Source organism: Neopsephotus bourkii, unplaced genomic scaffold (genome assembly GCF_033783945.1).
Source record: "Neopsephotus bourkii isolate Nb327-2 ecotype Australia unplaced genomic scaffold, CSIRO-AGI_Nbou_v1 NB_1287, whole genome shotgun sequence".
NCBI lineage: Eukaryota > Metazoa > Chordata > Aves > Psittaciformes > Psittacidae > Neopsephotus > Neopsephotus bourkii.
In genome coordinates, this window is record NW_026901771.1 from 2,977,145 (window position 1) to 3,001,167 (window position 24,023).

The 24,023-nt window shown below is 44.4% G+C and overlaps 1 protein-coding gene across 2 annotated transcripts in view; it reads right to left on the minus strand.

The window, feature by feature from the left end:
- Window positions 1–342: 342 nt before the first annotated feature.
- The window catches only part of CFAP91 (cilia and flagella associated protein 91), a 37,560-nt gene continuing 13,879 nt past the window's right edge, over window positions 343–24,023 (minus strand). For both annotated transcript variants that reach the window (XM_061365444.1, XM_061365445.1), the window contains exons 11-18: window positions 20,287–20,400; window positions 16,895–16,966; window positions 15,228–15,374; window positions 12,136–12,357; window positions 10,867–11,015; window positions 9,574–9,665; window positions 6,005–6,321; window positions 343–795 (exon numbers count right to left, since the gene is read on the minus strand). In XM_061365444.1, the coding sequence (XP_061221428.1) occupies window positions 6,023–6,321; window positions 9,574–9,665; window positions 10,867–11,015; window positions 12,136–12,357; window positions 15,228–15,374; window positions 16,895–16,966; window positions 20,287–20,400 (1,095 nt within the window). In that variant the 3' untranslated portion in view covers window positions 343–795; window positions 6,005–6,022. The remainder of the gene's footprint in view (window positions 796–6,004; window positions 6,322–9,573; window positions 9,666–10,866; window positions 11,016–12,135; window positions 12,358–15,227; window positions 15,375–16,894; window positions 16,967–20,286; window positions 20,401–24,023) is intronic.

The window sequence follows — 24,023 nt, forward strand, 5'->3', positions numbered from 1 at the left end:
GTGCCCAGCGCAGCGCCAGCCCCAGCTCAGCCATGGGGGCAAGGGGACCAGGGAGCTGACCACAGCCTGGCAGCACCAGAAGCAATGATGCCATCGCTTCACTTATATCAGTCCCGGGACCTCACGTGCTGAGACCAGAGCTGCTCTGCTCGACAAGTCTGGCCCCTGAGATTGAGGGTGGCCACTTCGGCAAAGGCTTCACTGCCTGAACTGCAGTACCTGGCTAAGTGAGTTCATTGATGTGAAGGTTGCCACTGCTCATCACAGTCCTCAGGAACGCGGCCCGGTGGTGAGTTATCCTTGGGCACTTCTCCACACATGGGTGCTGAGGTCTTCTGTCTCTCCTGGCCTTCTCCCAGGGTGAATGCAAGCTGTGGGCTCCCATTCTTCACTGTGTTTGCACAGGAAGCTCGTGCTCCAGTCTCTGGTGTCTCTTCTGAAGGTCAGGGCCCCTTGAGTGGGACCCAGTCATCACATAACTTCTTGCTAAGTTGACTGGAAGGGGAACTTCAGCTCCTTCACATCTTTCTAATTGTATCTCCTCTACAACATCTTTTAATACCCTCCTTAAGCAGCGGGTACCAAAACCAGGCAGAGGATTCCTACAACAGTCTCCCCACTGCCAAAGATGCACTAGAGAGCATCTTGCAGCTGGTGCCGTTGGCTCCTTGCCTGAGGACTACATTTTACCCCTCTGTGTGGAGGCTGCAGTTGTCCACTTTATCCATTGCTCCCTCCAGTTGTAATTCTTGTGAACATTAGCAATGAGACTTCTGTATTTTCATTGCAATCTCCCTTTTAAAACATAACATGAAACATGTTAGCATCAAGAGCCTGTTCCCACACAACCTTCCAGGCAACGGTTATCCTGTCACTGTTCCCTATGTGAGGATACCTCCCAAGATCTGCTTGTAAACCAGGTTCAAATGCACTGAGCTGTCAGTCACCGACACCTTTGAATGACTTCAGATGCTAATCCAAACGCGCAGCAGCCCCACGCTGAATGCGGTACAGAAGTCTGCTCCACTGACATGCTTTGTCTATATCAACCAACCTTCCAGCCATCTGGGCTGGAATTAAAAGTCAATGTCAGGGCTCCTGGTGTTTGTTATCTGGAAGGCAGCAGCTTGCAGGTGGAAAGGTCCAGGTAGCTTTCTGTGGGAGAAGAGCCACAAAGCAGGAGGGAAGCAAGCATCAGAACGCGGAGGGGAGAGTGGGAGCACGGTGTTTGTGCCTGGAGCAGCAAGCCCTGGAGGCAGCGAGCTCAGCACATGAGACGCTTCCCTCCCTCGGTCCTAGGAAGGGCTTGGCTGGGTCATCCAGTGTTCCCTTGCTAGCCTCGGGGCCTTCCTGGGGAGGGCAGGGCTGCTCTGCTCTGCTCAGTCAGCCATGCCCAAAGGCTGCAGGGTCAGCCCCACGCTCTGGTGGGGAAGGAAAGGGTGTGGGGAGCAGCACTGCATGGGGCACGGCAGGGAACACCGGGTCCTGGTGTGAGCATCACCCAGCGCTGAGGCTCTCATCGGTGCAGGTGCGACCCTATTTCACACCCAGCGCACCCCTGGTGTCCTGGCACAGATGTTTTCTTCTTGGTACATCCTACTGCCCTTAGAGTCTGCACGCAGCCAGGTAGCTCTCCCATGCAGTCAATGGAGTTCAAGTTCTCTCTTTCAGGGATTCCCTGCTCTCTGCATCGCTGATCTCTGCCTGTGCTCTCCAGGGACAAGGCTGGCTCCTCCAGGACAAGGTAAGTGGAGAATGAGCAACCTCTTCCCTTGTGGAAGCCTGTGAGTGGCTGCAGCAGGCTGTGTGCAGCTGGGGTGATGTCAGGGGAGCCCAAGCCCTGGGCAGGCTGCAGAGCCCCCTCACTTGCTGCACAGTGAGGAAATGGGGCTGGAGGCAAAGAAAGCCCCAGCTTTGGGCAGAGGTGCCTGGGGGAGCTGGGAGCCATGGGCCACGCAGGTGGGGAGCGTCTGTGGTGTCCAGAAGCCAGCCACTGACACAGGGATGCGGGGCAGGTCTTGTCAGAGGGAGGCCATGGCTGCAGGGAGCGAGCTGGGGTCGGATACGGAGGGGGAAAGCCATGTGGGCTTGAGAGGAAGCAAAACGCTTTCATCCTTCTCTCACCAGCGCATAGGAAACGCCATTATCATTCCTCAAAGCATCCTTCAAAGCTGGGAGGTGGTGGGGTCAGTCTCTTCTCCCAAGTAACAGGCGACAGGACAAGAGGAAATGGCCTCAAGCTGTGCCAAGGGAGGGTTAGGCTGGAGATGAGGAACAATTCCTTCCCGAAGAGGCTTGTCAAGCATTGGAACAGGCTGCCCAGGGCAGTGCTGGAGTCACCATCCCTGGCAGTAAAGAGATGGAGACGAGGCCCTCAGTGCCATGGGTTAGTGGTGGATTCAGCAGTGCTGGGGGAATGGTTGGACGTGATGATCTTAAAGGTCTTTCCCAACCTAAATGTTTGTGGGATTCTATGTTTGATTCTGTGTTTCCTACAGCATAAGGGCAAGCAGCTCCTCCTCCTCCCTTCTGCAGCTCGCTCTTGTAACCAAAACCTTTACCAGGCAAGGGTGCTCAGGAGGCAGACTGGTAAAACCCAGGTTCTGTGAGGGCAGTTCTGCTCATTGCTTTTGATCACTGATGTTGTCTGGGATGCTGTCACCTGTTACCAGCCTAGGGAAATGAAGGGACTCCCAGCTGGGGGGAGTCTTTGGACCATCTCAGTTAAACCTCATTCCCCTCAACACTTTTGTTTCACGGCACCAGGGCAAGGAATACGTTGGTCGATGTCAGCTGTTGGTGCTGGAGACAGCAGATCTGGGGCCTGCACAGCACTGAAAAATGGTCTGCATTTGGCTGGAGGCAGAAAAATTAGATGGCAGGTGGAGAAAGGCTTCAGTAGGCAAGGAACCAGCATGGGGATTGCAAGCGGCTGTCAAGGGAAGGGCGGACTTATTCTGTCTCAGTAATAAAGAAAAGGGACATTTGTCCTTAGGACTGATCCTGCTGCAATGTAAGGAGAAAGGAGGGAATGCAGCTTTCCAGTCTCCGTAACACTGGTGGGAGCAGCTGCTTTAGTGATGTAAAATGGTGTATGAGAAGATGCTGCCCAAAAAGGGTATTTAGGAAGTGGTTTAGTGTGCTTTCAGTTTCGGGGCTACATAGGAGCACCAGTTACATCCTTCAGGCTTATTGCTGCATCTGCATCGAGAGCACTGGTGGTGTTCACACTCCAAGCATGTGTCCCTGCCCGTGGCAGGGGGTTGGAACCAGATGAGCTTTAAGGGCCCTTCCAACCCAAACCATTCCAGGTTTCCATGAAAAAGGTGTGTTGGCTTCCAGTTGTCCTACTGGAAGTCCTTTTTGTTGGTCTGATTGCTACAGGATTTCCTCCTTCCACACTGCAAGAGCAGGGATCAGGGGAATATCAGCAGGGAAGACCTGGGACACTCTGCATTCATTCATTCATGCATTCATTTGTTCACTAGTCAGCCCAGAGGCCAATTCTGCAGCATGCCCGCAGCGCAGTGACCCCGCAGGCTTTGGTCTCTCACCCCTGTTGGGATGCAGGAGCCACAGGGCAGCACAACCAGGCTCCCTCTGCCCGGCAGCTAGGGAAAGAAGAATGATATGAGCAGAATTCCCCTCTTCCCACTGTACTGGTGCAGCCCTGGAGGCATCTGCTGTGTCTGTTTCAGGTACAGGCTCCTCCCCAGGGTTGTTCTGGCTCCTGCTGTGAGAAGGAACGGTGCATTCTTGTGCTGTTGATTTATGATCCCCATTCCCTCTCACCACGCTCGTTTTCCTTCTCAAAGCACATTCTGTAAAGCCTGAAAAACACACCTGCACATGCTGATTGGAAGCAGTTTCTAGAGCAGAGCTTCCTGCAGGAATCCTGCCATGGCCTTTAGTTTACACGCGAGGCAATGTCATGTGGAAAAGATGGCTTTAGCCTGGCGGTGTCCCTTAAGTCATAACAGGAGCCAAGACATTTATAGCTCAGCCTGTGCATAGCATCTGGACTCCCCTGACCTCTCGCTGTGGTGCAGAGGGCTGTGTCTCCCAGGAGACCAGAACACTTCAACCTGCATCCCATACCTGCTGGGATGCTTCTTGTCTTTCTAGAACCACATCCAACTGCACCCATGGAGAATACTTATTTCAACATGCCATCCCAGACATACAGTAAATGCCTTGATGGCTCGGTCTTCCAGTTCTACTCTTCTGCTGCATCAAGTTTTCCATGTCTCTCCTATTACACTGGACCTTGTGATTCGTGTTATCCCCCCTCTCTCAATCAGGCTAAATTTGTCCAGGGTGGCCTGAGGCAAAAGAGCCGATCCCTGAACAGCTGCTCCTCCCACACTGTGCAGTGTTTCTGTCTGTGGTTTGCATTTGCTACCTTCCCTTTTTAACAATGAGCTATGTGGATCTTCCCAAATCCCCAGACCCTCATGGGCCCATCCTCACAGAGTCCTAACCAGGGCTCATCACCCATCTCTGACTCCTGCCAGATCCTGCAGTGCTTGCAGAGGCTGCGTCACCCCACCTGCTGCCCCTGGTTAGTGACCTGGAGACCAGCAGGGGTTTCCTGGTGCAGCTCTCAGTTTCCCCTCTCCAGTTCTTATTCAGAGCTCAGTGGAATAGAGGGGTACTCAGATTCATTTTCTCCTCTCTTCTCCTCCCTCCCCATCCTGATCCAGAAAACAAAAGCTGACACAAGTTTTTGCCCCAGGATTGCACTAATAAGCCTGATTTTTTGACCAGCTGCTGGTTTTGTTTGCTGTATGTTCAGGATGAGTGAGCTGGACCACCATACCTGAGGCCTCACAGACCCAGCACAAAGCGGGCAGTCTCTTCCAGAGAAATGATGGAAGTACACAGAGATCAGCCCGTTACCACGTTAGCACTAAGAGCTAATACTGCTCTCTGCTGCAGAAGTTGTAGCCATCAGTGAGTAAGCATTTTGGGAGCGGTGGTGTGGCTGTGCTTGCTCTGCCTTTGATGCTGGTATCGGTGCAGCCACAGAGCTCAGGAATTTTGGCAGGTGAGTGCTGCAGAGCTGAGCTAGGCCCTGACAGCTCTGTGATCAGGTGCTCTGCGCCTGCCTGCGGCCTGCTGATTTCTGACATCCTGATGCTTGCAAACAGGGCAAAATCAGCACCCTTTCTGCCTAGCCCCTGGAGCTGGAAAACCAGGGCGACTGTGTTAAGAAGATTCTTTCTAGACCTGTCCTCCTTTAGAATGTTAAAAAGCAAGAAGAGGTCAGCCCAAAGGTTAAAATTTCAGGAAAAACCATAAGCACTGGTTAATGGGCTCTTTGCACAAGATACCTCAGCCCCTACCACACCATTCTGCTATCACCTGGCCTTAGTTACTAGGGCTAGACACTGCTTGTTTTGCAGGAGCCACTCTGATGAGGTCAAGAGCACCTCTTCTTTATCAAGGAATAATTATGTGGAAAGATGATGAGGTATCTGACCATTTTAATTCATCCAACACTTCCTTAACAGCAGTGCTAATGCAGGAAGCCATTCTGCTTTACTCCACTTAGGGAATCAGTGGGACATGCTTGAGAGAAGATTGTGTATGATCTTAACTCAAAACTCCCCATTTCTGGAATATCGTTTCATTTAATGTTACTGATGCAAGGATATACCATCAAAAGCCCAGGTGCAGCTCTTTATTGGTCTGTGCTAGGAAAACAAACAACAAACGCAACAATGCTTTCTCCCTTAAGCTTCTCTTAAAAACTAGAAGAGGAAAAATACCTAAAAATAGCTAATGAGGTCCAAACCTGGTTGGGGAGGGGGCTGGACTGGGACTGCCACACCAAAATGTATACAGAGTGGTTCCAGGACAACACTGCCAGCAGGCAGCAGGAGGGACAGCCCAAGGGGGAGAGAGGATTCCATTCCAATTGCCCTGTAGAAAGTAAATACAGTGTGCTCCCTCTCCTTCAGCATGCTCCAAGTTCCAGTCACAGGGGGAAGGAAAAACTCACCTTGCTCATCTTCTGTCTTTAGGAGGCTGGGGGATCCTTGTCTGATCCATCAGGAGGGTAATCTGCTGTCTGCCCTGCGCTTTCTTCACACAGTTCAGCTAGTTCCTCTGCAGCCGTGGCAGAGCAAGTGCCGTCAGCTGCACTTGGGCCAGCAGCTGTCTCACTCACGGCAGTGCTGGCTGTCCCAGCAGGAAGGTCTCCCTTTCTCTTGCTGGCAGATGTCTCCTGATGCCGTGCCAGATCAGCCACTACCCTCTCTGTGTCCCTGTGGATGATCCGATGAGCAGCATAGATGTGTTTTCTTTGACACTGCCTCACTGTATAAAAAGAGGTAAGGTTTTTACTTGGGAATCTGCAGAGAAGTGTCCTCCGTGGGGGAGAAGGGAGGGACAGCTTTTAGCCTTCCTGCAGCTGTGGAGAAGCCTATCTCAGGGAAAAGAAATCACGCCCTTCTAACTTTGGCTGAAAGTGTTCTACTGCCACCTAATAGCAGCAACCAACTTTGCATTCCACTTTGAAGACTAACCCCCACAGTGGAAACAGTGTTTTCCTTTCCAGCTTAGGGCATAACTGGCCAGGATATGTTATCAGGCTTTAAAATAAGTGCTCCTTCAGTGTCTGTTAGTTGCAGCAGACCTTTACAAATCTGGAGCTGACATCTGCCCTCTCCTGTGGTATGATTTTGCCTGCAATGAGAAACCCTTACTGAGTTCAGAGTAAGACTTGGAGATGCTACAGACACATTAAGTTACCTACCTTATCATCTCCCTTTTTCTACTGCAGGATTGTTCTTTATTGTGTTTTACAGTTTTCATCCAATCTCATTTGTATATATTTCCAGCCCATCTCTGAGGAAATAATTACCCATGCCAAAACATCCATCCTACAATTCTCTTCATTCCTCTTCTTTCTTCTTCATTCCCTCTTTCTCACTCTAGACTCGATGCTGGTAAAAAATCATGCAGCTTGAAATACCACATGCTTCTAAGGAGGGTGTGGGGAATGTTGCAGGAAACAGCTATGGCTGTCTTTAGGTCACTTCCCAGCAAAAGCCTAAGACTTCCTTGCTGCTTTGGTCTGTTTGTTTCATAAGGCCGAGCTGGACCGACCTTAACTGTGAATGTGAACCACTGGTGCCTTGCATGCTGTCACACAGCTCTGAATACTGTCACTGAGTCAGTTGCTCAACCTTCCTAATCCATCCTGTTTATGTTTACCAATCTCCCAGGTCCATTTTGTCAACAGTGAATGCAACTGGATCTTGCCTGTATTTGAAAAGCTGACCTTCACCAGCCAGCTCTTAGTTCCAAGGAGAGCTTTCTCTACCCAAAGCATTTTGGCTTCAATCATGCATCAGCTATACTGGGAATACTCTCCTGCTATTGCTGTAGTCCCTTCCTCCATCCACAGTGAATGCCATCTAAAAGCAAGCAGGCTCAAATTGGTGAGTGATTGTCCTTTTAAATGCAGTTTTTTTCACATCAGCACATTGACTTGTACTTCCACTGAGGGAGGTTTCAGAAGCGAGGTGCAGAGGGGTTTGAAGGTGAGCCAGTACTGGATAATCCCTGGGTTTATGCATAGGAATATGACAAAAAGAGGATAAAAAAAATAAGAAAAGACTAGGTAATGGCAAAATAGAGATGTTTAAAGGGAAGCTAAAACGTAGGCAAAGACTGGACGTGCAAGCCTGCAAATTTTTGTTCAACAAATGGATTTGCTCCTCTGGCAGGGCAGACAACTGTGCTCTCAGATCACCTCCTGCTAGTTTCAAGGAAGGTGTATGCTCAAGCACGGCCCAGGTTGCTAAAACATGGTTTTGTAGTTAATAATCTTGCTCACTATGGGGAAAGCTTTAAAAGCTTCCACAGAAATGCAATACACTGATATGCTCATATCTAATGCCATTCTTTGATACTATTTCCTTTGGGTTTACATGGAATAGTTACTGATTCTGCTTCTCTGAAGGTATCAGAGAAGGTGTGCAGGAGGTTTATGGCAGGGGGTGCTCAGCACAGCGTGCATTTGGTAGACCAGCTATTTTTTAAGTGTATGGAGTACCCTCCACTCGTGCAACAACAGCAGAAGAGAGTATGAGCCAGGTCTCTTCCTGATGTTCAATGTCTTCTGTCACAAGAATACTGTGGCAACTTTCACCTTGCCACGTTTGAAGGAGCTCTTGTACTTTGTCAAAGTATTACTCTGGCTCTTCAACCAGCATCCACTTTAATTTTTGATGGGGTCTAGCTCTGCTTTCCAGGCAAACCCATTGTAGTTAGCATCGATTTTGAATTTTCTTTCCCCTCTGTCGCTTGGGAGTGCTTCTGAGGTGCTTTGTTCGTTAGCTGCTGTTGCATTTAAACCCAGTACGTATCTTCTTCCTTTGTGGTACCTCTGTATGTCCAGAATCCCAGGCCATCTCCAGATCTTCTCTTCCTGTTTTTCCTTCTGAGACAAGCCAACCTGTGTGTGTTAATGCCCCGGCTGCAGCCTTCATTGACTAAAATTACATCACCTGCTTTGGTAGGCTTGCAGAAGGAGGGCTAAGGAGGAGGGAGCTGATTTAAGCATATGCAGAATTGCCATCTGCTGAATAGACACTGTTGTTGTGACAAATACACAAACTAGGAAGTAAAAAAAGAGTTTTCACAACTCAGATACTGCAAAATGTGTTTGCAGGGTTTGTGTTTTCATTCACAAAGCAATAAAAAGCAGTGAAGTGCCTTTGTTCTCAAAGTGCAGCAAGGACCACTTCAGATCCTATTGTTACACAACTGCTTTACTTATACCCACTTTCTGGGGGTGACTTTTCAGCCACGGTCTTCTGAGCATGCTGGTCAGTGAAAACATCTCAGTTAAGAACAGCCATTTATTCATTATACTTAATGTAATACACAGGTTTCCAGGGCCTCCCTCTCTGTATTTTGACAGATAATATTCCATTTTGGCTAAATGAAACATCCTTCGTAACTGCAAGATTATCTACTTAAAACATGACGCCAGTACAGCCAATCCTAAACCCTTACCTTTGCTTCTAGCTCTCAACCAGTGTGGGCAGGGGACAGACCATAGAAAAGCATATAATCTTCCTTCCACATATGGCATATATTTAAGTAATCTGCCTGTTAAAGTTTTACACAGCTTTTAGAAATTGCCATATAATAGACAATTCACAGCCATGCTACTTAAAAGCCACTTCCCAGTTTGTTTTTGAAGATGCAAGGGGCTGCTTCTTTTCATGTAGTTTATTATTGAAGATAAACCAAACTTATCATAGATTATTACCAAGTCGTAAGGGACCTCAAGAATCATTTGGTCTAACCTTTCTTGGCAAAAGCACAGCCTAGACCTTACATCAAGTCTGAAGTCAGGCCACTATTTTAAAAAGACTACAGCTCATGAGAAATTGGTGAAAAAGGGTCAAAGGGCTTAACTTTCTACCTGCAGAGTGCAAAAGAGCAATCTCAGAGAAATGGGACAACTCTTGGCACTGCATCTTTCCTTTCAGTGAGCTAGAGTGAGGAGGGTGAACCAGTTCACAAAGAGAACAAAGTTACTGGACTCCTTACCTTTTTCTCTGATAGACATTTTTTCAGCTTCTGGAATGAGGAAATCATAAACCATCTCTGCTACAATCTCTTCTGATTGTAGGCGAGTTCGACTACAGAACAGATGCAGAGTGGTGTTAGTACTTCAATTTTCTCTACAGATCACCTCCACAAGCATGAGACTCCCTTTCAAATATTCCCACTATTTCCAAGGGAGTGTATTGTCATGGCAGCAATTGTAAGCTGGGTCTCTCTTTATCCTACAGATAGGTGACAGTGACAATTCCCCTTTGTGCTGCACTGCCAATACTGCATTGGAAAGCAGTATTTCCAGAGAAGATCACCGTAGACTCCTTACGCTCAAAGGTATTTAGGAACCCATTTCTCACTGATGACAGACTGAGTTAGACATGCAGATACCTCTGGGGGTTTGTATCTTTGTCAGTTTAGTCTTTGGCCCATTGCTGAGTTTGCTGAATTCTTCCCTTTTGTGACTCTGCATTTGTCTGGTCCCCATGCTCTTTTCCACACCAGTGTTTGGTGGGTTCCCAATTGGCCCAGGGGCTGCATGCATTATCTACGCTTCATTCTTCCCAAGGATTTCAACATTCTGGTTGTATTCATCTAGTTACAAAATACACAGCTGCTGTACCATAGGAGAGTCACTGTGTCACTGGGATTTTTATGGCTCAATTCCAAAACAATAGCATAGAAACTGAACTGGAGGTTTGGCAGGTCCTAAAAAGTATTCACTGCTGATGTCCCAGCCAAACACTGTGGTGTTCTCAAGAACTTACTCTACTCAAAATGCCTTGTCAGGCAGCCATCAGTATGACTGACCCCCATGGAAACTGGCAGTTTCTTAAAGAACAGCCACCCCAGAATGAAAGGCTCCTGTATAGCTGTATCTTTTAGCATCTCTTTCAAATGGATTTTCTGTAGTAGTGTAAATAAATGAAAAGACCAGTATGAATGGGTATTGCTTTAGGCAGTTCCCAGATTCACTTAAAGCTCAGTCACAGCATCACATTGGCATGGAGGAACCTGAAAAGGGTGATTCACAGATCCCACAAGTGATTTGCAAATAGAATCTGGCACATGCTGTATAGAAATAAGGCTCCGATTGACTTAATGTGTGTGTACCAGATAGTAACAGTGTGGTTCCCATACAGCAGCCACACTAACAAAGCAATCATGAACAGTATTGCTCTGCCTTTCCCATGTCTTAGATTATACATGTAACCACAGATGCAGATGGGCAGGCAGGTTCTAAACTGCTGTGAACAGCTTCCAATGTGCTGTTTAATAACATACCGACTTTCCATTTCGTAAGCAATGTCATTGATTTCTACAGCCATTCTCTGAATCTCTTCCCTGGCTTGCTCTTCAGCTGTGTCCTCCATGCTACTCAGGATAATGTCTTCCAAGTAGGAGTCAACAGTGCTCTGATGCACTTTCACCACCTGGAAGAGAACACCAACATGTTGTTCCTCTGCCTAATTGAACAGAAATAAGGGCAGGAAAGAACCAGTGGTGAAGGAAAATCTATCCACGGATCCAGTTCTGCTGCAGCAGGTCAGTTTTGTGAATACAACGGCAGTTGCTTCCTCAGTTCTCTGGTCTACTCATGTTCCCCTGAGTAACAACAACCAAATAATAATCATCGCTATTGACTTCAGGAAGTTAATCAGCTCTCATTCAAGGAAATTCTGAAGAAAAAGGTTCCATCAAGCCAGTCGAGGTAGCATAAATAAAACCAAGATAAAATTATTGGCTTCGCTATAATGGTTGTAGAGCAGAGAATCTAGGTGTTTTCATTCTGCTAGTCTGAAGGGTATATAAGCTTATAGCACTTTGACCATCCTTGCTTCCCACTCAGAGAAGCAGAAAAGATAAGAGAAGCAGCTAAAATTAAAAGCAAAATAAACACGATGCCAGACTCTCTTGGTATTAACCTCCTCCCACAAAGTCTGAAAATTATTGGTTTAGTCAATTAGGCTCCCACTCATTCCTTTCAACTGGGAAAAATATGCTTCATGCAGTCAGGAGCTAGGGAATAGGCACAGGACTATAGGATAGTTATGGAATATGGTAATTCAGGATTTTTGTTTCTGGAGGTTATGTTATCCATTATCATTACTTCAGAATAATTTTTGTTCCTCTTATTACTTGCAGTCCATTTTTGGAGGGCAAAATGTTTCCAAAACCTTGCTTAAAGGCATCCTTCCTGGGAGAGCACCTAACAGTTCTGCTGGATGGACCAAGTACTGACAAAACATTGTTCCTAAAGATGATCTAGGTGTATCTGTTCTCCATATGTTTATGCTGTGGAAATTCAGAAACCTACATTCATCCATGATACGCTTAACAGGACTGTTTGTAGGGTTATTTAGATCATCCTTAATTTAATAGGCACGGCTCTTTCATAAAGGAGTCACCCTCTCTTCATAAAGCCTTTCCCCTCAATTTTAAAACAAGCCATCACAGAAGTCAGAGCTGAAGAAGCTCCCTTTCACCCGGACCCTTCCACAAGGAGAAAGTTCCTACAAACTGCCCACAGTTCCACCAGTCTCCCTCTCTTACCTGTCTGAAAACCTCATCTTCATCCTGACGTCGCTTCAGTTCCACCTGACGCCGTCCGCTCTCCTCTGCTTCCCGCATCCGCCTCTGCCTCTCAGCCAGCATGACAAAAGCATGGATCCTGCGTTCCTCTTGCAGCCTCACCAGCTCTTTGGACAGGAAATCAAATGTGTTTGCCAATACCCTTCCTTCTTCCCTGGCCAAGTGGGTTTCCACTGATGACAGCTTTAAAGAAAAAAAAATGAAGCAAAGAATTGTGTTACAAATGCCTGGAATGTTGTCCAAAGTCCCAGGACTACCACAGGCATGTGAAACAGCTCTGCAACGTTCAGACCAGCCATGGGACAACACTAGGAGTTTTGCATTCTTCTTGGTTTACATGCACTGGCCTGGATTCTGCATAATGTAATAAGCCTCTATATGGGCTTTAATGGCATAAAGAGGCTAAAAGATGGCAAAATTAGTCAGGGTGGGAATAACCCTGATACCGTCACACTGGGACAAGCAGCCCCTGTGCTTGGGTGGGTGGGAGGAGATAAAGCACTACATGTGCCGTATTTCTAGGGATTATGAACTGCTTTTGTGGCTCTGAGTATAATCACAATAGTTGCTGAGGCCACCTGCTTGTTACTGGGGAATGCTCCACTGCCCCGACCAAGAAAGGGGAGGTATAAAACTGACAGTGAAATCACTTCAGCTGCATGCCCTCTATATGTCTGTGCCAAGCTTACCTAGACCTGAAGATAATACAGCAACCATGAGTCCCTACAGTTTTAGGAATTGAGTTATTACCTAAAACTGTATTAACTGCTAGCAAATTCAAATCAACAGGTATTAAAATGCATTTGCAGAAGCGTAAAAAAGGCCTCAAAATTCCAGGTAAAGGAAAATCAGAAAGTCTGTGACAGAATTGAGACTAGATTCCAGGTATTCAGTGTTACTGTGCCATTCATTGTCTGTTCCAAGCACATCCTGGTTTATGGGTTGAGTATGTGTGACTGCAATTCAGAAACAGACAAGATCTATGGTAAGTTCCTTATCTCCAGTACGGATTATGAAGCCACAGTCCTTGCAGGAGGGAATGTGTGGAACTGACTAGGATTCTGTGTTTCAGTAGGAATAAACAGCCAATAACAGAGTAAACCAAAACCAAAATCTAAACCAAAACCCTCAAAATGGAGCAGAAATATCCAAACCAATTAGAAATAGATCACCTTTCTTACACTGCTGTGCCATTTGCTCATGCACCGTTTCAAAGACAGTGGGATTGTCAGCGTTGCATGCAACTGGAAGTGAGTGCCTAGCCCATGGGTGTTTCAGATGGAGGACACAATACAGTAACTGCACCACCTCACAGAGAGGTACAACATGGAACTAACATGCTGCTTTGTCTTTATTGCTTTAGGTGCTGTGTCTAAAACTGTTGTGAAATGGAGGAAGACAAAGCAGGAATACTCGCGTCTTAGACTTTTGTTATATACAAGGTTGGAAATTTTCACTGCTCATCCTTGACCATTTTATCTGGAGTTTCTGTCCTCTTTCTGCAGGAAGCATTTCTTGAAAAATGCCCCTTTTTACACCGGAAAGGTCAAAAGCCTGGAAAAAAACCCACCTGTGACCACCAAAAACTATAGAACTTCAAATCATCATTGGCTTTCTAAAATAGTTACAAACATAGAAAGCTCCTGCCATGTGCATTCCAGAGAGCTTTAAAGTTCAGAATGTTTGTAGATGTGTGAGACAGTCTCAAAGTCTTCACACACATAGTAAAAAACCTCATAAAGCAGGAGTACTGGAGGTAGATACCAGCAGAGGGGGGTAGTGGCTCTCCCAAAAGGAAATTCTAAGATCAGAGGTCAGCATCTCTGTAATTTCTCTCTTCTTGTCTATGAATGTCCTTATGGTGTGTGAGCTGCTCTCACCTTCCCTCACCTGGGCTTTCAGAAGAAAAGGAGCATTCCAAGTTCCTAATGCCTAAAGGTTTTCTTTTTCTCTGAATTCCTCAGTGAAAAACATTCCGTATTTCTGTATTCCTGCATTCCACACCTGGGCTCCCTCTGTACAAGGGAGCATCTGGAAATTATAAACACAGTCACCCAGTTCGATTGTTACTGAGATCTGAGGGGAATTTTGTTGCTGCCCACCCAGCACGAAGCAGTGGTCTGGCTTCATCGCCAGCAGGCCAGTGGATGCTGTGATCATAATCTGCAGAACTGCCTCACAGCTGGTCACTAAAAAAAACAGGAGAGTGGCAAAAACTACATGAAAACCTGAAGGAATGTGGGAGATATTGTATATCTGAGGTGCAGTGAAGTCTGGGCAAAATTTCTTTATGATCCATTTTCAGACCAGCATTGGCAATTTGATTCATTTTGCTCTGGAAGGTTGTGGTGCTGCAAGGAAATAGGATGGGGATTTGCATCCTCAGCTCTCACTTGATCCTTGACAGAGGATGGAGCCCCAAAATTTCTCTGCTCTCCATAACACTGGCAAGTACAACAATGTGACACCCATTGCTAAGGTTCTAGAAGTCTTGAGCCCAGCCAGATTTACAAGGTAAGTCTGCCTTGGCTTTTTCTGCAATGTGTTATGCTCAAGGAAGAGCGTGAGAGGTTGTCAAGCTAGAAAAGGAACAGGGAAATGACAGAGCGGTAATACGCATTCAGTAAAACATCTGACAGACATGAGTGACAAGTGTCTATTGTGATGCCAGGTCACAGCACCAGTCAAATGGATTGAAATGCAGGGAAAACGAGGTTTGTCTGACAATGCAATTTGGTTAGAGCCCTGTATATATAAATGCTCTATCTGCAAACAAAGCAAAGGGCAGCTGGGTAGCAGCTGTGGTCAGGGCGCCTCAGTCTGTTTCTGAGATTCCCCAGAGCCCCCACAGCAGTCAGAGCAACTTTAGCCCCTCAGGCATTCAGTGCTTGGCCTGTTCTAGGAGAACATTTTTGTTCCTTTGGGTGCTTTCTGTGCTGTGGATAATACGAGACATAAAGAAATTAAACGTGAGAATGTTGGCAGTACTGCAAGCAGAGAGTGCCCGGTCAGGACAGTGTTGTGAATCAACCTTCCCATCAATAAAGGCAAACCTTGTGCATATGTAACTCTTGCTGTTGCTGTAGAGCCAGTGTCATTTGCACCTCTGCCTTCAAAAGCAGACGTCCATCCACCTGGAGTGCGTGAGTGGTGCGCAGCTCTCGGATCAGTTCCAGCTGCTTCTCCTTCCCTTCAAACATCTTCAAAATAAAGTAAAACAACCAAGCATATTAAATGGGGAATACAGATCAACATGTTTTGCCCTTTTTCTCCAAGATGCAAGGTCAGCTGTTTCCAAAACCTAGCTCTCTGTAACAAACCTGTGGCTGCATTTATGCAAACACTACAGCTGTCAGGTAAATCTTGCCTAAACCTTCCTGCATGGAAGATGGAAGTTGAGACCTTCTGCTGTGGAGTATAGATGATCCCTTGCTACTTTATTATTTTTATTTCTTTTTAATTCTGTTTGGCTTCATCCAGAACTGAAACCACTGGAATGCACAACAGCAACACCCATGTCAAGTGCAAAGGGCAATAGCTTTCTGGATATCCTGTTACATCAGCCCCAGTGTCAAAGCTTCCCAGTGTGAGCATTACCCCCTTTCTTCAGTCCAGCATTAGATGTCTCCTGTTTCAATAGCTACTGTTTTCTGACATTCATGGAGTCCAGCAACAGTTCAAAGCAATAAATTGGTGTGGAGGTTCTTGAAACTGCTGCTGGTTTGGGGCTATGTGGCCCAGCCCTTCCCTGACACTCTCATTCCCACTCTCTTTCAACAGGACTTCCAACAGCAACAAAGGATCACTCAACCCTGCTGACATCATTTTCCAAGTCCCGTATTTCTGATCCAGTAGTAGCTGGAAGGAGATTCCTAAAATGACAGGACATTTCATGATGTGAAGTTCAACAGTCCTGGGATGGCATCATATTTCTTATACATCACCACAGAACTGGAGAAGACTTGGGAAGTCCTTATTCCACCTCAAGCCACTTTCACAGTATTGCATTGTTTGCTAAAGCTCAGGGACAGGGTCCCCCATGGGAACACTTCACAAACACTAAATAATTAGTGCAAGAGAGGCTACCAGTTATATTCTCAGCAGGCATGAGAACAAGCATTCTGGACTGGTCTGATCAAAAGTTATAGAGTTGCTTAACATAAAGCCCATGAAGCATGGATACTCGATTAACTTTTACCTAGACCCCCTTCTGCTCCACTGAAAGCAGAATGACAGGTCCCGCTTTTGCTGGAAATCATGGTGGTACAATTCAATTGCTCCTCATCTAAGGTTCAGCTCACCATCACAGGGAAGTGGAAAGATGGTACGAAATACAAACTGCCCTGCTGGGATGTGGGAGGTTTCTTATGCCTGGGATCTTGGCATAATCAAGGCAAAATGTACTCACAGTCCAGATCTGGTCTAGAATTTGTCATTTGAATAATTCTGCTATGAAGCATCTAATTAAATTGCTGAGTGTATGGAATGGCAGGAACTGGGAGACACTCAGACATGAGTAGGAACCTAGAAGTTCCTGTAAGAAATTTGGCCTGGAGACCAAAGACTTCAGCCTTAAGGGACTCCAGATAACATACAGGAGGATATGCTGTAGAAGCCTCATTACCCTTGATTAATGCTGTGGAAGAAAGATTGCAAACATGCTTTCAATCATTCCCTCCATCACTCTGAAGGGACACATAAATAAAGAGACACAGAATACCATGTTCTGAATGGCCCTGCCTCGGAGCAACTGCTGCAGACAGATCACTGCCAGTTCTGTTTCCTCTTCCTCCTGCCAAAACACAACAAATATCCACACAGTAATTGATTATTTCTTTGGAGACTGAGATTTCTACAGATTATCCATCTGGCTATCAGAAAATCTAACTTAGATCCAGCTTCTTCTCAGTTGTTTCTGAACACCAGTCTTCTAATTTCTAGGGAAAGGAAAGTGACTCAGAATAATACGTACTTCCATGTTCTACAAGCGATGGGGAGTAAAGGCTGTATAATTAGATTCAATTTGAGATATTAGAGGGTCTTTAGAGATGAGTAACAAAGGATCAGGAGATGCTGATGGAGAAAATCAACATGCATTACAAGCACTATTTGTAACTTGACTGAATCTGAGTTTGCAAAATGAACATCAGCTACTTTAATAGGTCAAGACACTAAGGGTATAGAATTATTATTGAAGAGATCTGTTAACCATAAATAAAGGGATAAAATTAAAAGGGAACATATGAGTTATTTTTTTATTTATTTATTCCAGTGGTGACATTTATCAGAGTAACTCAGTTAATGTAAGACCCATAAAGTGATAGTTTGGAAGTAAAATTAATTACATTATATTGTGATTTGTTTCTTTGAGAGCTTTATTGATCTAGCATTGTGTGACTGATCATAGAATCATAGAATGGTTAGGGTTGGAAAGGCCCTTAAGATCATCCAGTTCCAGCCCCCTGACATGAGCAGGGACACCTCACACTAGGCCATATCACTCAAAGGCTCTGTCCAGCCGGGCCTTGAACACTGCCAGGGACGGAGCATTCACCACTTCTTTTGGCAACCTGTTCCAGTGCCTCATCACCCTCACAGTGAACAACTTCTTCCTTATATCTAACCTGAACTTCCCCTTGTACCAGCTTGGAAAAATTACGAAGCATAGTGGAAAAGGGAACAGAAGGAAGGACAAGGAACAAAGGGAAAGGAAAGGAAAGGAAGGAGATGAAAGGAAGGAGCAAGCTTATTTTAAATAGAGAAGGTGTAGCTGACAACACTTTTTGTTGCTGAGGGGTCTTCTAGTCTGGAGCTGACAGCAGCAGAAAGCCCACTGGGTGCCTAAGAAAGAGAAAAAGAAATCTAAAAATTGCAAGGAAGTTTTTTTAATAAAGAGCATATGAGGTCTGCATTGAAATTTGGTATTTTAGAAGTGTCAGAAAAACAGGGAAGAGCGTGGGATGAGAGAAGTGCTGTGGGCTTGAATCTCAGTATCTGTTTTTTCTTAGGTGTTGAAGATTAAGTTTTCCTGCCTTTCCCATCACCACCTAGGAGGAGGAAAACAGAACTAGCCCATGGACTACCATAGAATTTGATATGGTCTTTTTCACTGGAAAGAAGGGATGAATTTCCAGTCCAGTTAGAGAGCTAAATAGTACCACACCACCTGGCTCCAGTGTGAAATCCCTTCAGGACAAAGCTTTGGATACAGAGATAGCAATACACTGGACAGGTAAGCCAAACTGCTTTGTTTGGTTTGAACTAAGATTTGGTTCTAATTTTTGTGAGATGCATGTTTCTGTACTTCTGTTATTCAGTGCTGCACATGATGCCTTAGCAAGGGCAATCATCAGCTTCTCCATCTGCCCATCTGCTTGCTACAGACCAGCAGGAGAGAAGGAGGGGAGATGGAAAGCCTATCATGCCCTGCAGGGAAAAAAAATAAAAGATTACTAAAAAAAGGGTGAATTAAGGATACAGAAGGCTCTAGGAGCAGGCTGAAAACTAGAGGGAGAAAGTAATAAGGCACTGAAGGAATCCAGAGGCACTCTGTGAGCTTGTTGTTGCTAGTAAGTGCGTAAGAAATGACGGGAAAAGGAGTTGAAGAGGCCTGCAATAGTGCCTCCATTATCTCCACTTTCTTTTATACCCTTTGCGGCCCACGTCACCTGCCTGTCACTCTGGCACACTTTCCTTTTGAGATCCTCAACTCCAGTGGGAAGAGCCTGCTGCACTTAACAGTTGGTACTTGTATGTGTGTATGGCAGGAAGAAAAACATTAACAACAGAGGACAGCCTTGCTTTCAGTGCTCCTTGAAGCCAGCTAGTAGGAGAAACCCTACTTGGATTCTGCAAGGCAAGGAGATGTTAGTACTGCTCTTCAGTGGCTGAAGTGGCCTGATTTTACAGATGGAGCTTCACTGGAGAGCTCTACTCTTTATGTGTTTACACATAAAACACTTGAAAATAAAATAAATGTTGACAGAATTCATTTAGGTAGAATTCCATTGTACTGGAACAGAAACTCTTATAATGTGTACTTAAATAACCCCTAATCTGTAAACATGCTCAAAAATGACTACAACTGGAGGGTAAATCTTTCTGATTTTTTTTCATGCTACCTGGAAGTACTCAAAAATCTACTCAACTGCTAAATCTGAGCAGTGTAAATCTACCACTGCAATACAATATCCAATACCTAGGAGGTAGTAAAGCTGTGGAAAGCTCTTCCCAAGGAGGTATTCCTGTTTCAGTCATCTTGAAATAGACTGTATAAAACATAGGACACCATACTGCACAAAGGAAGACAGCATGGATGATCTAATAAGACATTCTCTTTCTCACTTTCATGGTTGTGTGATTCTGTTAAATTCACAAGTTTAAATGGTAACTGTGTCTGATTCTTACTACATCATGAAAATGGTGTTAATAACCAGACATGGCAATCCACTGGGGCAGCCACCTCTTAAATATGTTACTTTAAGAAAGGAAAAGAAGTTGCAGCTCCCTTAAAAAGCTGTTTTCTTCCTACAGCATCTCACATCCCCCATGACACATCATTACTGCTATTTCAGTCTCTGTAGAAGAGTCCTTTTTTGTGAACTGCAGCAGGCTCATCAAAGACTGCATCCTGCAAATTAATGAAGTGCATGCTCAGTGCTAAGCACCCAAAGTCTCACTGACTTCAATGGGACTAAACTTAATTGCTCTGCTGGAGTATGATGGTGTTGTCAGATCAGAAGGTTGGAATACACTGAATAGTAGTAATAATAATAATCAACATTAGCACTATCAACATCATCATCATCTGCCTTTTTATTCCCCTAGAACAAAGAAATAACATCTATTAATTTATGTCTTTATAAAATAAAGTCTATTAAGGATTTGGCCACAGCTATTGTGAAAGATTTTCAGTTCTTCAGCTGCTATTATCTTTATAAAATAAAGAGAGATTAAGACAGTTTTGAGAAATAGTGATGGCTATTTCTAACGTTAATATACACAAAAAAGATGAAGCTTCCTTCTTTCCCTGTCTTGGCATTCCTTTAACAACTACATGGGAAACAATCAGGGATCAATAGGAAAAAGAAGTGCTAAAACCAGCCCACTTACAACTGATGGCTTTTCCAGGATTGGAGTGGGTGGCCGAGGAATAGGCTTTTCTTTTTGAAGTAAAGGGAGGGGCTTCTTCTTCGGCTCCTTGACTTCCTTCTTCTCCAGTAGTGCCTGGAATAGGCATATGATGTAATCAGAACTGGGCTAGATAGCACGCCACAATAAGGCCAGTCCTCTAGTGCTGATTGTTACAAATCACACTGACTACAAGGGAGCTAAAAGTATTTTTCACTTTGCAGGCTTGTGGCTTCCATTCTTACTGCACATCAACTGAAAAACCGAATATGGTCAGTAGCTGAGGGTATTGGATGGTCAGAAGATACTGATGGGAACTTCAACATCATACGTAAGAAGGAAGCAAGAATTATTTTACTCTATTTCCAAGTAAGTAATCAGCAATTGCATTGGGTAAGTCACCTAAAATTAATCTATATTTGGTATGAACTTAATGTCTAGTATAATACATTCTTGAGTAAATTCTTAAGTAATTTTTAAATAAAAGCATATTTCAGATTTTTTTTTTCTCATTTTAAAACAGGAATCTTATTGAACCAATTAATCACTGACCCATATGCAAGCAGAGGCAGTTGTTTGTGTTACTTTCCTTACGCAATAACAAAAACATTGATTATTTTCCTGTAAGACAGCAATGCTTTCAGAACATGAAAAATGGGCAGGAATATCACAATTTAATTACAGTTTACATGTCGCTACAGGATGGTTATCACTCTTTGCCTTTAACTATAGGTATAATGCTTATTACTGTGGGCTAGAAATGCTCATCTGCAACAGCCTAACAGCCCAGAGGCACCCACAGTAGCTGTGTGAGTGGACTAAGGGTGAACAGGAAACTAACTTGCCTGAGAACTTCCTTCTCCTAAGAAACTCCACAAGCTTATTAACAGTGGGGTTTATCTCGCTTGCAGCTATTTGGTGGCAGAGGCCAAACCTTGTCAGCCAAAGCAGGCTAGTAGTGGAAATGCCACCACAGCCTCAACTCTTTCAAGACATCTCCAAACTGTTTAGAGAGCCAAAGTCCCACCAACTTCCCATCAGAGGGTGCTTAGAACAAGAGATAATCATTTCTAACTGCATGACAACACTTCCTTGCTGTAGGACATCACACATCCACTCATAAATGAAAGGGAATAGAGTATGTACATTTAAAGCTCCTTCAAAATTATAATCCTATTGCTGTATGGGTTGGATCTATAGTCTTTACTACTGAAAGAACAAATAAATTCCAGCAAGGAAAAATGCTCCCTTTTACTTTTATTGCTCTCTTTCAAATGTTCAAACACAGTATTTCACTAGAGATGGAAAACAAAGAAAACCTTAAGAAAAAAAATCCCATGCTGAATTTCTCTCTGCAGTAGCAGGAAATCGATGGCACTTGCAAAGAATTTAATAGTGAAATTAATGAAGCTTTGAAACTGCAGTGGTCATTGTACAGGCCTCCTCTTGCATACTCGATCTGACCATTCAAGCCAGGATCATTAATTGCTCCAGAAAGGGAGAGAGATTTCTAGGTGGAGAGGATAAAATGCTTTATTATTGAAAACTTCTGAAATGGACCATGTTAATAATGCAAGAATCAAAGCCTATAAACTGCTTATAAGCCATGTGAAATGGTTATAGCTCAAAAATGTTGAGAGATTTTTCTGAACTGTTTCTTGTATTTGATGACATTGGAGCTCTCTGGCATGAAGATTATAACAGTGCTTGCTATGATTTATAAGGTGTTCTGTATGATCGGGGTGGAAATTGAAAGAAAAAAGCTGCTGTAATTGTGGTTCTTCTGAAAACAATGGCTCCTATGTTTGTTAGCACAATGTTGCATTCATAAGTATTTTCCTAATAAAACCTTAGCCTCCCAAAATATTTCTTGCTAACCAGGACAACAAAATCCAAGCAGAATAACAACTTTTAAAGTCAGAAAAATCTGTGAGCACTTCTGACAAGAGGGAGTCCTTATTAATGTAGACTTGAGAAATACTGCAGTTCCTAGAACTGGTTTTACATTTTCACCTCAGCACAGTCTACTGCCTGCTTTGCTATCTTTACTAAGTCAAAAATGCTCACCATTTGACTTCTCTAATCTGAGGCTTTAAGTTATTTTAAGACTTTAATGCAGGAAAAGAAAAAGAAATTAAGGGGGTTTGTATGAACTGGTTCTGCCTAACTTAACAAGATTCCATTTTTCAACATTGGGAGGCCAGGGCCCAAGAATCTTTGCAAAATACTTGCTTGAAAAAGTGCCAAATTTCTGAACAACATATTTAAAAATGTTACTGCCTATATATCACACACTAATTTTTCTGAGATAGACCACACTGTTTCTTTCAGGTAGTAGGTTCAGAGTCATGGTATAGTCTGGTTGGATTGGACAGTGAAGGACCACCCAATTCACCTCCTTTTCCTGGCAAGTGCAATGAAGAACAAATGGCACACATGGTTTTGGCCATACACCTTAGCTTCTTTGCTAGCTTCTGATAGAAGCAGAACTCTAGACAGGATAATGGCTTGAGAAACTCCTCTCTGTTCAAAGAAATCATTCTTTAGATTCCTTCCTTATCTTCTCTCTGATCCTCTTCTTTTCCCACGATACTGGGGATATTTTATTTTCATATACAGCACAGAGTATATAGTCATGTTCTTCTTTCTTCCTTTTTGCCCATGAATGAAGATGGTGAGATCATCAAGGACAGACTGACTACCGACTTTGCAATGCAGCATGGCTGCTGCATCTCAGATGATCAAGACTGCCATAATAGCTCTTAGAGCCTTGTCTGAGCATGAGCCAGCTAACACTGTATGGAGATCTGGTCTTGATGAAATAACTGCTTGAACAGTTTTCCTATGCTTTGAAGTTGGCAGAGATTTTCTCCAGAGACATTCTTGTTCCTCCCCCTACTTCTCTACCTCCTTCCAGCAACCAGATAAAGGAAAACAGATGTGATGAGAGTTGCACTTAATGTTGAGGTGAGAGGTTCTTTGTTCTGACATCATCTTGATCCAGCACTTCAAAACTACCTGACTCTTTACCCCTCTTGAGACACCAGAGCACAGAGGGTTTGTCTGACATCACATATTGTTCTGCACTGGAATTTCTTCTAGCACCTCCTCTGTTCCTTGGTGTATTCAGTTACCTAGTTGCATTGCTTTCCTATTGCTATAGTAATACTATATTAGTTATATCAGTATGCTATTTCCTCAATACCTTGGATTTTCACAGAAGGCCCTCTATGTAATGGCTCAAATTCTTTAAAGCACTGTCATCTGTGCTGGCTAGCAGCTAGCTTTCCTTGTCCTTTTACAGATCTGGCTTAAGATACAGATTATTGCTTTTACAGTGAACCCTGGGTCACTCCTGTTTCTGCCATGTTCTCATGTTTCAGAGAATTAGTCAGAGAATTCTCGATTTTGAGTGGACATAATACTGCAAAAGTTTTCTGGATGGTCCTCAAGAAGTCTGCTCCTAAACCCGCTTATTTCTGGCTTAGTTTCAAGTCTGAAAGAAGCTCCTCTTAATCTCAAGAGGACACAGGTCCTTTTTATACTTCTTGAATAACTGCTTAGCCCTTCTTACAAGCTTTAAGCTTAGGAAAACCATCAATATGGCAAAGCAAGAGAAACACAATGAGGAGGACTAGTCCATCTTGCCACTTGTTTGGCCAGAGAAGTAAGCCTTGGAAAATTCCTTTATGAATTACTTCTGAGGCCAAAATCTAGCA